This window comes from Cucurbita moschata, unplaced genomic scaffold (assembly GCF_002738365.1).
Source record: "Cucurbita moschata cultivar Rifu unplaced genomic scaffold, Cmos_1.0 Cmo_Scf00025, whole genome shotgun sequence".
Classification (NCBI taxonomy): domain Eukaryota; kingdom Viridiplantae; phylum Streptophyta; class Magnoliopsida; order Cucurbitales; family Cucurbitaceae; genus Cucurbita; species Cucurbita moschata.
In genome coordinates, this window is record NW_019268541.1 from 2,097,105 (window position 1) to 2,112,231 (window position 15,127).

At 31.9% G+C, this 15,127-nt stretch overlaps 2 protein-coding genes across 2 annotated transcripts in view; both read left to right on the top strand.

Moving 5' to 3' along the window:
- LOC111461711 (3-hydroxyisobutyryl-CoA hydrolase-like protein 1, mitochondrial) overlaps positions 1–5,155 on the top strand; it is a 9,899-nt gene extending 4,744 nt beyond the window's left edge. Inside the window, exons 7-14 of the mRNA XM_023105331.1 lie at positions 341–425; positions 2,044–2,129; positions 2,214–2,335; positions 2,884–2,944; positions 3,119–3,217; positions 3,436–3,537; positions 3,618–3,659; positions 4,501–5,155. Coding sequence (XP_022961099.1) covers positions 341–425; positions 2,044–2,129; positions 2,214–2,335; positions 2,884–2,944; positions 3,119–3,217; positions 3,436–3,537; positions 3,618–3,659; positions 4,501–4,620 — 717 coding nt within the window. The 3' untranslated portion in view covers positions 4,621–5,155. The remainder of the gene's footprint in view (positions 1–340; positions 426–2,043; positions 2,130–2,213; positions 2,336–2,883; positions 2,945–3,118; positions 3,218–3,435; positions 3,538–3,617; positions 3,660–4,500) is intronic.
- A 9,340-nt stretch (positions 5,156–14,495) lies between these two features.
- The window catches only part of LOC111461708 (IQ domain-containing protein IQM2-like), a 4,330-nt gene continuing 3,698 nt past the window's right edge, over positions 14,496–15,127 (top strand). The window contains exon 1 of the mRNA XM_023105326.1: positions 14,496–14,688. The gene's annotated coding sequence lies outside the window, so the exon portion shown is untranslated. The remainder of the gene's footprint in view (positions 14,689–15,127) is intronic.

Here is a 15,127-nt window from a genome sequence, read left to right on the forward strand (position 1 = left end):
TTTCCCCCCCCCCCCCCCCCCAAAAAAAAAAAGAAGAAAAACCAATTGGAGCTGATGATACCCGACTAAAAAGATCTTTAATAGTCAATCTACCAAAAAAAGAGAGTTCAAGGAATAGACTGCCACTTGAGAGAAAACCCATGCAATCTAAGGCTATTGGATCCTACTAGGATAAAAATCCATCTGTCTCTGTTAACATTTCTGTTCCAGATTGCTGAGGTTTGATACTGAAGCTAACAGACAATCAATACAATAGTTTCTCATTATAATCAGTATTGAATGATTTCATTTTAAAAGCTTTTGTCTTGATCGTCAAGTACATTTGTTCAACCAATTTCAGGTTTTTGCTTTCCCTGAAGCGCTAATTGGTTTCCACCCTGATGCTGGTGCATCCTTCCACCTCTCTCATCTGCCTGGTCGCTTGGGTAACTTCGATACTTTCCATCATATTTGAATTGTTTCAAAATCTTGCACGGTGGAAGCAAATTAAGGTTATTTTTAGGGAAGGTAGTGGTGTTAGTTATAATTATTTCATTTTCCAATGCTGCATAACGTGTGTTCATTTCAGTCTATGATAACAGTGTCCTCTGACTTGCTTATGGAGTTTGTACGTGCATGTGACTGCTTTTAGATCAAGGGATGAAACTATTGTGCTTTAGTTGTGTTGAACTGTGAAGCGTAGACATTTTATTTTCCTAATGCAAAATCAGAATAACAGTAATATATATTTGAAGTGTTACCTTGTTTGCTTCTCCTGGAAGTGTTTCTTCATTTTTGTGTTGGATGAAGCTAGTATGCATAAGTGAGATCTCCTTTTCATTTGTGAAGAATGCAGAATGTCTTTTGGATTTTGGTCTTGAATATTTGAGAGAATAGACTTTGTTTTGAGGCTGGAAATGGATTCCCATTTGCTTTCAGCATCATTTCAACTAAAATAGTGATTGTTGTGTTCTGATTACATAGGTCATGTTAATATTGCATGGGGGTGTGTCGTGTTACGTGACCTTGGTGCCAAGCATCTGGAGTACCATATGTGGGTATAAGTTAGTGACTAGTATGCGCATATAGAATTGGAGGAAAAAAAAAACAATCTTATGTTGAAAGAGGTCTGAATATAATCAATCACCCTTTTATAAGGATGATTGCGAAGTAATGGTTCTGGCCAAGGCATGGGCTTTGGATTTGCAAAGAAAAATTAAAGGATACCTCTTAGCCTTTAAAAAACTGAAGGATTCTACATCTGTTTTCTATATCTCATCAACCAGATGCTGTCTAATAGAAAGGGTGTAATAGTTAGTCGCTGATTTTCTATCAGCTTTTTAACCTTCCCAGTCTGCATTAGAGTATATTTCATTCCTTCGTTTTGTTGTTTTCCTAAAACACACTTTTTGTCAAATTTTCCTAGAACTTTAGTCTAACGATTTGTGTGTTGATTTCTTCAAATGCTTCCAATCTCAAACCAAGCTCCTTCGGTTTTGATCTTGTACTACATTATGGGACAAATTTTGTAGGAGATATAATTATATGCTATCTAGTACAAGCTCCGAGTTCCACCTAATTTTCCATGAGTTTGGGAAACTTGAAATACTCGTCACCCTGGTAATGACGGTAGAATTTCCCATGCACACCGATTCTGCAATGGAACTGAAAGTTTAATTCTCGGAAGTAAACCTTGGTGTGAGCACTGTCAAGAGATAGCTCACACAAATCTCACCTGCGGGAAATCCTTGGGAAATCAAATGATTGGAAACCAAACTAGGGATTGACAGATAAATGAGGGAAAATATTTCAGTAGGGACTACTATATGTGATGAAGGAACCAAACAACGCCTGTGCGTTGTCAATGTAATTTACTGCAACAGTGATTAATTTTTTCGTGCATCAATAAGAAGTATAAGATATTTGAGCAAGTGAGCTGGTTGGGTCCTGATAATGAATGGGTTATTGTTTTCTCAGCATAGCGAAATAAGTTCGAAGTTAGATTCTGAGTTGAATTGAGAAATCAATGACTTTCATTTACGTTTGATCTGATTGCATTTGCAGGAGAGTACTTAGCACTAACAGGAGAAAAGCTCAAAGGAGAAGAAATGGTTGCTTGTGGGGTTGCAACGCACTATTGTCATAGTTCAGTTAGTTCTTAAATCTTTGGCGTTCTAGTTTTAGAGGATCTATAGATTTTGGCGTCATTAAACTTGTTTACTTTCTAATTTCAGAGGCTTTCGCTAATTGAAGAGCACCTAGGGAGTTTGGTTACGGATGATGCTTCCGTTATTGAATCTTCATTAGAGAAATATGGTGATCTTGTTTATCCAGATAAAACGAGTGTACTTCACAGGTTCACAAAATTGATTGTTTTCAACTTTGTTTTTGTTTCGTAAAGCCTTTTGAAAATGTCTAACCGCTATTATATGGACCTGGAACATATGACAACGAGACACCATTTTGCTAGACTAGGACATTGTAGAATAAAATATTAAAATGTATATTTAAATTTTAAACACATTTCTATATCTTAACATGTTTGAAGGATTTGATGTAATACGAGGTGTTTTATCTTTTTTTCTTTCTATAAGCATTTGTGGGTTGAGCCTCCTTTTTGTTTGTCTTTTAGAAGTTACATTTGTCTGTCTCTTTGGCAATAGCTATCTTTCCCCCACCCCTCAGATTTTCCCTATTAATATGGCGTTTAAGGGTAAAGTTAAAACAAAAAGTTGTGGACACTTAAAATTTGGTACTGACAAGCTCAGGGAGTGTCCAAGCGTGCTTATGGCTAGTGCATGTGTTCAAGAAAGATAGTCTGCTTAAAATAGAGTTTGTCTGCTTACAAATAAAGAACATGCTTTTGACCTGATACGTTTGTTTATCTATTTATTTGTTTTGTAGGATTGAAACACTTGATAAATGTTTCAGCCATGACACTGTTGAAGAAATCATTGATTCATTGGTTAGTTCATATTTCTAGATATTTGATCCATATTTGATTATCTTTTGATTGATGAAAGTTAAAGAGTTCATGAAGTGATATTTGAACTTTTGTTAGATGCTTTTTTTCTCAATAAATTTCCTAAAAGAAGTAAGATTATGTACTCTCTTATTTTCAAAACCACCATACTTTCAGGAAACTGAGTCAGCTGGTACAAATGATCCATGGTATACCGCCACTCTAAAACGATTGAAAGAAGCGTCACCGTTGAGCATGAAGGTCGCTTTGAAATCTGTATGGTGTCTCTCTCTCTCTCTCTCTCTCTCTCTCTCTCTCGTTTCCTTCTCTACTCTAGTTTTATTTCCCATTTGGAGTTCAAAGTAGAATCCTCTCCCATAATAACAGGTTCAAATCATTTTGTCTTCCTCTCCACTCTTCTTAGCAGAGGAAAATCTTATCTTTTCCTATTTTTGTCTCCATCTTGACTTATCATAATTATTGAACTTGTTCAGATACGAGAAGGAAGATACCAAACATTCGATCAGTGCTTGACTCGTGAATATAGAATGTCCCTACAAGGGACATCCATGCAGATTTCGGGTGATTTTCGTGAGGTATAAGTCTAATAATCACTACTAGACCTCTAATGTAAGCTGCAAACTCTCCTGATCAGTTCTTTCTTGCAAAACATCAGGGTGTTCGGGCACGGATGGTGGACAAAGACTCATTACCAAAGGTAAGAGATTAAATGATACTTGAGTTTCTCATATATCAAACAAACTTCAGAACCTAAATTTGAAATTGGTATCTGTCTGTAACATCATTCTTTTCATCTTAGTTATTAGGTCTATATTTTATTTTGAAGTTTCAATTATGTTATTGAACTTGAATTATGTTCTCATATTCTTTTTAATTGTTTACAATTACCAGGAAAAATTGCAAAAAAAGAAAGAAAAAAAAGGTTTTATTTTGCAAGTTGCAAAAAACCACATCCAAACTATGGGTTGCTGCAATCACACATTCCAATTTTCATTTTGATTTATCAACCCTAAGCATATGAAATTATTACAATTAGACCTTTAAATATTGTGGAATGCACAAACCACACCTGAGATGTAAGTATTGTTTCAATCAAACACTTGAACTATGAATTCTCATACTTCAATCCAATTCTTTACATCATTTTTCTGTTTTCTTGTACTTGGATGGTGGCTCAACATCTGAAAATCAATTTCTTAATAGTTAATATATAGTTTTCAAACTTTATAGAATAAAAAAAACTGAGTTAAATTGGATTGTGACTATATTTATAGTTTATGAGGGGTTTGTGCATTCTGCAATATTTAAAAGTTTAATTGTACAATCAAATTGCGAATTTGAAGATGTAATTGTAACAACCAATATAGCTTTGGGTTGGTATTTTCAATTTTCCCTATTTAGTTTACTCTGTCTATTCAAAGTATAGTAACTAAGCATATAATTTGACCCCATTCTTAATAGTAAAAGCTTTTGTAGATAATATGGGAACAGATTCTTGTGGATTCTTAAAACTGTGTTTGCTTTTGTTATGATGCCAGTGGAATCCTCCTACCTTAGAGCAAGTATCTGAAGATATGGTGAACCAGTATTTCTCTCCACTTAGTGATTTTGAGCCTGAACTTGATCTACCCACCAAACTACGAGAAGCCTTCCCTTGATTTTGCCACATTTTTCCTCTTGGAACTATTGATAAGCTCAAAGTATTTTTAGGTCCCTGAATTTTCAACATTTGGATTCAGGTATTGGAGACTCTTACAGGGTTCACCCAAATTTGCTTGCCCAATCCTTCAGGCAAGTTTCATCCGTTTTCGTCTGCTTATTGCCACAATTTAAAGGTATGCAAAAAAACTAGACTAGAATGTGTAATTTCATTGCATTAGTCTTATTGATATTGGCATCTCTGCTTGACATGTGTGAATTTATGTTCGAGTGATCTCGATCAACATTCATTCTTGTTAAATGAATTAAAATGCCTTCCCATTTTATCTTCTTAGATAGACGAGCCATTAGAATTTGGATTTGAAGTTTCTTACTTTGAAAGTACTTTTCAAGGGTTACTTGAAGAATGTTCTTGGCCTCTTTGTTTGTTTCTCAAGTATGTGCCTAAATTCTTAGGTGGGGTACCGTTAAAGGCGACGTTGAGACCTCTTGCATTATAGTTACGACTATTATACCTTCTTCATTCATTTACTTGTCATCTTCAACTTAGTTTCTCTATATATATACGTGTGGTAAGGGAAGTTCATTCGCCAACATGAACACTTCCGATGTTCAAAGCGTCTCTATTTGTTCTTATGAATCATAGGTTCAAATCTTCATCCCGTAGTTTGTGATGTTGTGTTGAAAAAAGAACCGTCCATCGTGTTTTAACCATCTTCCATACGTTTTTGTTGAGTGATTTCAAGAGTGCCTGCATCTTAGTTTACTTAGATATGATCTAATTCATCTCTTTGAAAAATATATGTATATATATGTCGACCCACTACATACGTTGAGCCTATCATAGACTTTTTAGAGCGTGGATTGCAATTATAGTTAGTAATGGTCTTCACCTTTCTAAACAAAGTCACATTCCCAATTTATATGAACTTTCTTTAGCCTAAGCACTTCATAAACCAAGATCCAAACAAAATTTAGACACTTCCTTGCCAGGCCATAAAGAAAGTTCTCACCCTTTTAGACCTTTGCTTTATTTTATGTTTTTCTTAGCTACTTTAGCGGCATGGCCAGTTACTCGAGATTCTCGATTATTCTATTTTCTAATGTTAGCAATGTATAGCGGTCAAATATGATCATTTTCTGCTCGAGACCTTTTACTATTTTTTCTCATGTGGGAGTTAGAATGAATTCTCGTTTATCTAGAGCAGTTCCAGAATAAATAGGTATAGGAGCAAAGCTGTGAGACTCATATAATGGGCGAATGAGCGAAGTTGCGAGACCGAGAGGGAGAGGAGTGAAGGAGAACGAATGTTTCGTTTCGAGATGAAAGTTTAGAACCAATTGTGATATAAAATGGATCAAATGATTTATTAGACATTTTTAAAGTTAGAAGTAAGCTAGTTTGTCCACTAACATTTTGTTAATGTCTACTTTTCTCCGGAGTAAGACTTTTCCTTACATCCAATAATTCTTAAAATTAGTTAATTCACGTGAATTTGAATGTCATGAAAGTCGTAATAACTTTTCAAATCTTTGAAAAGATTTTTTTAAGCCATAAAAAATTATTTGAAAACACGTCTCTTCAATCCAATAAAATCTCGTTTTCTTCTAATTTTCAAAAAGTTATTTTTAATTTCACATCTTATCTTATAGTTTATTCAATAAAATGAAATGCAAACCATATGATTTACTTTGCATGACTTTTCGAATTGTCACGTTTTTTAAATATTGATTTTCATTAACCCTTTTGTTCACTAAGATCCAATGGGAATCTTTCTATATATATATATATATATATATATATAAATGAAAGTCTATGAAAGGAGGATAGTCGGTGAAATAATTGTATGACCCTTTTATTTTCATATCACTTTTATTTTTATTATTATTGATATTGTTATTTAGCATTTATGGTTGAACTCAATTTTCCAGGACATCCATTTGAATGAGTATTACTTTTTTCTGGTCAAAAAGTTATATTTGGAAACTAAACCCACCAAGAAATACACACAAAATTATTAATATTTCATGTTTTGGAATGAGTTGGAAAAAGATATGGCATGTGAGCTTTGTTCTTTTGTTCTTTTTATATATATATATACTTATATGGTTGTATCATACACGGATTGCATTGTTATCTACGCTTCATACCTCCCTATTTCTTCTTAAAGTAAGGTGAAGGGATAGGCATGGTGGGGTACGAGCATTCTGTCGAAAATCTTTTTTGTTTGCCCAATTAGTCTTATTTCCTCTGAGACGCACTGTGTCCTAACCGAAATAATCGGTAATGTTGCTCCAATACCCAACCAAAGAGCTACTGCGGTACCAATCAAAAAGACGGTTGTCGCTACTGGACGACGAAATGGATTTTGGAATTTATTGACATTCTCCAAAAACGGTATAGTTAATAATCTCGCGGGTACAAAAACCATTAAAAGAACACCCAATAACTTATTTGGCACTGTACGAAGGATTTGAAATATGAAATAACGTCTTGCACAATTCATGTCTGTCTGTTTTTATGACCAGAAATTGTTTCTTTCTTTCCATTTCAAATTGTTCTCTGGATTCGTGATCCAGACAATCCAATCTTCCGTGTGTGAGGTGGAAGCCCACATATATTATATATATTCATTTAGTTTTAATTATTTTTACAAATGTAAAAGATGGATTTCAATGAAGATAATTTTATTTTTAATTAGTCTCTTAAAAAATATATAGTCAACTAGATAATGCGGTAGAAAAATGAGATTATAAGCTATGATAAATGAAAATTTGTAATGATATATTTGGTTGATTTTTAACGTGTAATTAATGGATTATAACATAAGATTATTTTCGAGAGTTATTATATTGCTCGATCTCGATAGATACCTAGTTTCTCTAATTTTCTCTCTGTTTTTCAAGTTTACGGGATTTTATCGAGAGCCTTAAAAGTTAGATTCCAAAGAGGTATAAAAGGAAAAAATGTTTGAGATGCCTCAAGGGACCTTCAGAGGAGTAATTTGGGCGTTGAGGTCGTTTTTCCGTCAAGAAACAAGATATATCCGAGAGGTAAATCTACGGTTTTTTGTTCACGGTTTCTCCTTAGATATGAGGGAAAATCATTTGTAGTAAGTTCTAAAATTATAATATGATAATCTAAGAGAAGATCCTTACCGGTTTCGTGTTGAAACTCCGACAAAAAATAAGTTTCAAGTAATTATTAAAATGTTATGATTTTGAATAAATGATAGTAAATTAAATCAATCATATATTGGTGATTGGACTATAAAATATAATAACTTACAAATTTTATTTATAAATAGTTTAATTAATATATGTTCTTCTTGTTCTTATTCCAACATGATCATACCAAAATTGGTTATTTATGCTCAACAAATCTCATATAATTATCGTCCACTGTCGTATCTCAATTATAAATTTTTAAATATAATGGATAAACATCTCCTAAAAAACGTTCAAATTTTCACCTGATAACCCCACATTCTCCTGCATCCCATGAAATTTTCATCTGATAATCTCGACATCCTCCTAAAACTTTCATCTGATAGCCCTGAAATTTTCAGTATGTAGTATTGTTTATACACACAATAGTTAAGTGCACTACTCTTTTTATTTTCGGGCATCATGTTAGATGACTTATTATTATTATTATTATTATTAATAAGAATACTTATTAATTTTTTTAAAAATAATATTTTATTGCATATGGAAAATAATTTAGCAACATTTGAAAAAAAAAAAAACAAAATTTTCTAATTTTTGTTTTAAAAAATGAACATATTTTTCTTGTAAAATGCTTCATTTATTAAATAATAATTATAAACCCACTCTTAATCATTGGGTTATTATAATTTTTAAAGGACAAATTATTTCCAATTTTTCAATTAAAAAATGATTAAATTTATATTATGGTTGTTGTTGATATGACATGATACATTTTTAAAATAGCTAAGTTATTATTTAAATTAAACTAATATATATTATTAATATATACTTGTTTTCTTTAAATTTCTATATTAATATTATCATATTAAAAAATAAAAATATATAATAATAATAATAATATTTGCATTAATGCCTAAATATCTGATTTATCCATTATTATTGTAGGGAGTTAAGAGAAGTAAACAAATTAGAAGTTTGGGTAAAATGGTAATTTTGGTCTTGAATGACCATCGAATATGAATTCGAGGTAACTTATTTGACTCTCCAGACACCCAACAGTGAAAAATTGTTAGCCACATTGAGACGGATTCACCGAACAATTTTTTTCATTTTAAGTTATGATATTTCGAAGTAGGAATTTACGATTTTCCTTTGAAAAGATAATTAGTTGGAACGTCGCACCAAATATGAACATAATCTTAGCTACTAACTCCACTTCGAAGAAATCGAGTCAAATCATTTTAGGTGAACCTAACAAACTTAGTCCTTTTCTCTCCTCAAGGTTTTAAAACGCTTCTACTAGGGATAGGTTTTCACATTAGAAATGCTTAGTTATTCTTTCCAACCGATGTGGGATCTCACAATCCACCATGACCCAACGTCCTTGCTGGTACACCCCCAATGATTGACTTTGACATCATTTGTAATAGCCCAAGTCCACTGCTAACAAATATTGTTATATTTGGGCTTTCCGAGCTTCAAGGCTTTGAATAGGAAGAGTACATGATGGACGGTTGGTTTAGGTAATCGTTAATCAGGGCTTGTTATCTGGTTCAATCTCTTCACTCCAACCAATGACGTAAACTCAAGAGTCCTTGGTTTCTCAGTAGAACCCCATTTTACTAAGAAACAGAAGTTTGCACGAGCTTATGACGTAGTTAGATAATGCAGGTTAGTTGAGTTCTCGAGTCATATGAACGCTTCTAATAAGAAATATCGATACTCGTGCGAGTCGAGACGAGATATGAAAAGAAAATAATAATAATAATAAAAAAAAAAATCGATCACGTCCATACAAAAAACGAGAAACAAAGCGTCGGTGACGCTGCGAAAAGGTCACAAACAACGCGTTCTCTCTCAAGATTACTACAATGGGAGGGTTAGCTGTCAGTCACTATATAACTCTCTCTCTGGCGGTTACTCTCTCTGACAAACCCATGCGAAACCATACGACGTCGTTGACCTATCCCAACCAACCCTCCTCATTGGACTGTGACCCACCATCTACGTGCCTTTATCATATCCCTCCTGGCGGCGGCGGCACCTCCATATCCTCTTTGGGCAATCCCGTAATTTCAAAACGCCATTCACGTGGTCAATCAGATCTCGACACGTGGACATCCGTTTCACCATTTGCCTTTACATCCGTTTCGTACGGGTCATAAGTACTCTATTTCCATACTTCATTTCACACCAAAAATAATAATAATAATAATAAAAACAAAAATAAAAGTAAATTAAAAAAAAAAAAAATTTTAATTTATTTTTTAAATCACTTTTTGCATGGAGATACACGTGTGACAGTTGTAGTCCCTCTCCATTATTGGATTCGGTGGTCAATTAAAAATATTAAATTAAACTAAACTTTCATTTATTAATAATAATTAAAAGAAATAGTTTCAATTTCATCCAATTAAACTCTTAATTTAAATAAATGATACCATTTTAATAAAAAAAGTCATATTTTTTTTATAAAAATAAATTGTTTATTTATAAAATTTAACTCAACATACGGTCTTTAATATTTATGAAATATATTATAAATAAAATAGAAATACGTTGAACCGATACCACACTCAAATAATTATCACACGAGCCAACTTAGGTGAGTATCAGTGTGCGAAAGTTGATGTTGGAGAAATAATAACCGTGAAAATTGAATCTGGTCGACAAAATTCACAACAAGATCCAACTCAACCTTCTATTTTTATATTTATCTACCATATATGTTATATTAATAATTAATAACCGGTAAAAATTAAATATCTTATGGTCGGAAGTCAAAGTTACAAAACTGTCAAATATTTATAATTTTTTTAACAATATTAAAATTAAAGTTGGGTTGAGTTGGGTGGTGAATCTTAATTTTCGGTTGACTCGATCAAAAAAAAATTTAACCTACAAACCCAACAGACGGTTTTTAAAAAATTCAATCTAATCCAAACAAAAATAATCTAACCCAGTCCGACTTTTTATGGTTTAGGTTGAATAGTCTATATTGTTCGAGTCTTATATGAACATCCATGTGTGATTGAAGATGAGAACGAAACAACAGGGGTGTGAAAACCTCTTCCTAATAAACATTTTTAAAAATCATGAGACTAACGACAATACATAACGAGACAGGAAACTGGTCAAAATATTATTCAAAATTTCACGTTTATAAAGAAAAAGAAATTCAAGGGGCAAAACAGTCCACAAGAATAGAAACATCTGACAGTTCTCCAGCAAAAACCACGCGCTCATCCACACACGCGACAGATCATCACACACAGTTTTTTTTCTTTTTTATTTTTTTTCCATAAATATGTGTGAAAGCATTTTTGTATATTTATTATTTATTATTTATTATTTTTGCTTGGAATTTTTGGAATAAATAATTTTATAATGCATGGTTTCATGTGAGCGAGTTGCATATTTCTCTACTTTCCGACAAATTAAATTATATATAATTCAGCCTTTTATCTTTCGGTTACACTAATTAATACAACTTTATTCATTAATTATTTGATTTTAAATTATTTTTATTTTTTAAAAATATTTTTATGAATTATATTTTTTGTTTTTTAAGACATTAAGTCTCCCTTAAAGTGACATCTTTTTTTTAGTATAAAAAAAATTATAAAATAAAATTTTATTATAGATTATACTATTTTAAAATAAAAATAATATACTTTCTTCATTTTTATTTATTAATAAAACGGTTTAAAAATATCATTTTTCCGGTACTGACAGGGCTATTACCATGTTATTAACCGATCGAAACTTTAATACAACCTTTTATGATCCCGCTCGAGGGGGAGACTCCATATTATACCAGCATCTCTTTCGGTTTTTCGGTCATCCAGAGATGTATATTCCCATTCTGCCTGGATTCGGTATCATTAGTAATCATCGAGAAAACCGGTTTTTCGGGTATCTAGGCATGGTTTATGCCATGATCGGTATAGGCGTTCTTGGATTTCTTGTTTGGTGATGATAGTGGCGATACTGATGATAGTGACGATATCGACCATGACCTTGATATAGAGCTCTTACTCGATGCTCAAAATAATTATTAGATTTAGAAAAGTTAAAAATTAACGAGATTAAATGATATTTTTTTTCAATTCAACGCATTTTAGCGATGAAGATTGAACCATCGATTTTTTTGATGTTATTTTGTATCTTATCTACTAAACTATACTGAAATCGACGCAAAATTTAATATTATAGGATTATACAAACTACACGTGTTTATTATTATTCTCAATAAATATGAAAATTCGGGAATTTAAATTTTCGAGCATTTAATTTTGTGACGCATAAATATGAATTGCAATATAATAATAATAATAAGAAAAGAAAATTAATAATTTAGGAGACCAATTTAGATTTGTCCAAGAATATAATAATAATAATAATAATAATAATAATAATAAAATAATAATAAAATAATTGGTTTGGCAAATGTTTGACCAATGGGGGACAGAGTACAGGTCACTCCATAGACCATGACAAAAATATAGAGAGAATATGCATCAATTTTGAAATATCAATACAAATTTTCAAACAAACCCTTTTTAATTTATATATTTGCAAACCAACCCCTTTTCTTTTCTTAATTGCAACGATCTTTTAGATCTCTCGGGTAGGCATAACGACTCTTCACAATGGTACGATATTGTCCACTTTGAGCATAAGCTCTCGTGACTTTACTTTTGGTTTCCGTGAAAGGCTTCAAGCCCATGATCATTTCCTGAATTAACCAATGTGAGACTCTCTCCTAACACTCTCTGCTTCTCCCGACATTTACATAATACAAGTCCACAAATCGAGCATAGTTAATACAAACCTTGTTTCAAACAAAAATGGTATAAGACGCTCGAGAGTTTTCAACTGGAGATTTTTTGAACTCGTACGTTTTAGAGAGTTGTGTTGTGAGTTCGTGATCGGTCGTTAAGATTAGGGTTAGGAAAATACGGGTTTGTATAAATCATAGAAATCAAACGTGAATTTGTATAACTTGTAGTGTAAGCTAGAATGTATTACGAAAAGGGTTTGAGCGTTACATAACATATAAGATGGACAAATTCATAGTTTACGATTACGAGTAAGTTAACATATCAATTGCGAGAACCCACATCGATTAGAGAGGAGAAACAAACATTTCTTATAATAGTATGAAAACATCTATCTAGTAGACGCGTTTTAAAACCGTGAGTCTGCGACAATACGTAACGGGTCAAAGTAGACAATATCTGTTAGCGGCGGGCTTGGATTATTTCGAGTTTTTAAAATCTCGACCTAGTCGCATTTAATGGTGGATTTACAAAGTTGTGGAAAAAGGGCTCAAATGACAACTACTTAGTCAACATGAGAATTTAAAAGCTTTAGACTTTCTTGACTCTTCACCCTTTATGGTTCTTAATTATACACATCACAATCCTTCAACTTCTCTGGTTTTGGTTTTCAGTCAACTTGTGGGTCGTCCGACAACAACCTAAGGAAGCTTCCTACGAGCTTCCGAAGAAAAAAACCAACAACTTATTCATTTTTCAAATCAAGCATGTTATATTAATATTCAATTTTGTCGCTTTATTCTCGATAACGAGCGAGATAATCCCGATAACACCCTTTTCTAGGTCTATCAAGTCTCTACCTTGAATGTAACTCACCGAGTCATTTGACTATGACCTCGTTCGAATGAGAGTGACACTGAGGACATCAAACAACGTATTACTTATATCATTTTCTCGTGGCTTAATTATAAGAGCTCCAAAATTAACGTGAAAATTTTCCTTAAAAGCATATAAGTGAGAAAAAAAATGTTAAAATGGCTCGTGTTGGTCTGTAAGAATAATGTTTACTCTTGGACGTAGCTCAAGATACGTAGATAACGTGATCATGTCGTAGCAGATTCGAGAGAATATCAAAATCATGACTTTACTTGTAATTCAAGTTATAATGACTAAGAACGAGTCAAGCATGCATGTTTTTCGCTTTCATGACTAACATTGGAAATGTCCCTATCTCTCAACCAAACAACGAGTGACAAAAAAAAAAAAAAAATCTTATAAAGTCAATTTTTATTTACAATTTTCTTTTAAGCTGCAAATAATTTTTTTATTTAATATTTTCAAATAATACCCATTTATCATATTTGTAATGAAAAATGAGATAAATGAATTATTATGGTCACTAATAAAATTTATAATATATATATATATATATTGATTTTTCTAGATTTATTTTCAGTATTATTTATTTATTCATTCATTTTTCACTATATTTTCAAAATTTATTATGTTTATTTGTAAATAAAATTGTTTGATTATAATTTAACTCTCATGTATCTAGTTATAAAACATATTTAATTTTTTTAAAAATAATTAATAGAAATTATTTATAAGAATTAAAAACATTTTAAAAATAAAATTTATGGACAAAAGTAGATTAGTTTCGTTTTATTTATTTATTTATAATAATTATATAAAATTAAATATTTTGATATTTAGTTTTAAAAAGTAAAATAATAATAATAATAATAATAAGAGAGAGAATTATAACTAACTAAATAAATAAATAAATAAAAAGAAATATTCAAAAAAAAAAAGGGAAAAACCAAGATATGAATTGACTTTTTTTCCAAGAATTTAAGAATTTAAAATATGGTTTTGGTGAGAGTACAATTTGGTTGGAAAGTCGCGTCCTCGCCGTCCTCGCCTTTCTACTCTGCCCCGGTGGAATTGTCTCTTTCACTCCCCGCTTCCGCCTTCTCTTTTCACTTCCCTTTATAACCCCAAACTCATCGCCTTTCTCAAATCCTCTTACCATTTCCCTTTTCGAATCTTACTCATTCGCTTACTTTCTTCACCAATCCAATACCTAAACCCCTAAACTTGTCACTGATTGAGGTAAATCCCTCCTTCAATGGCTTTTTCTTCGATTTTTTGTGGTTTTCTTATCAAATGGGCACTTCCATTTCTCTGTTTTACTGATGTTTTTGGTAATGTAATGCTAGAGTTTGTATGGATTTTGATTTCTGGAAATGGGTTTGTTCATATTGCTCTGTTTTCCTGTTTTTTTTTTGTTCTTTGTTCTTAGATTGTGGTTGTTTGGATCATTAAGAATCTGGGTTTTTGTTTAAACGAAATGGTTATTCTGTAGATCTTCAATGCTTCTTCTTCGATTTTTGTGCTTCTCTGATGAAATGGGCACTTCCATTTCTCTGTTTTACTGATCTTTGTGGTAATGTACTGCTAGATTCTATATGGATTTTGATTTCTGTAAATGGGTTTGTTCATATTGCTCTGTTTTCCTGTTTTTTTTTTTTTTTTTTTTTTTTTTTTTTTT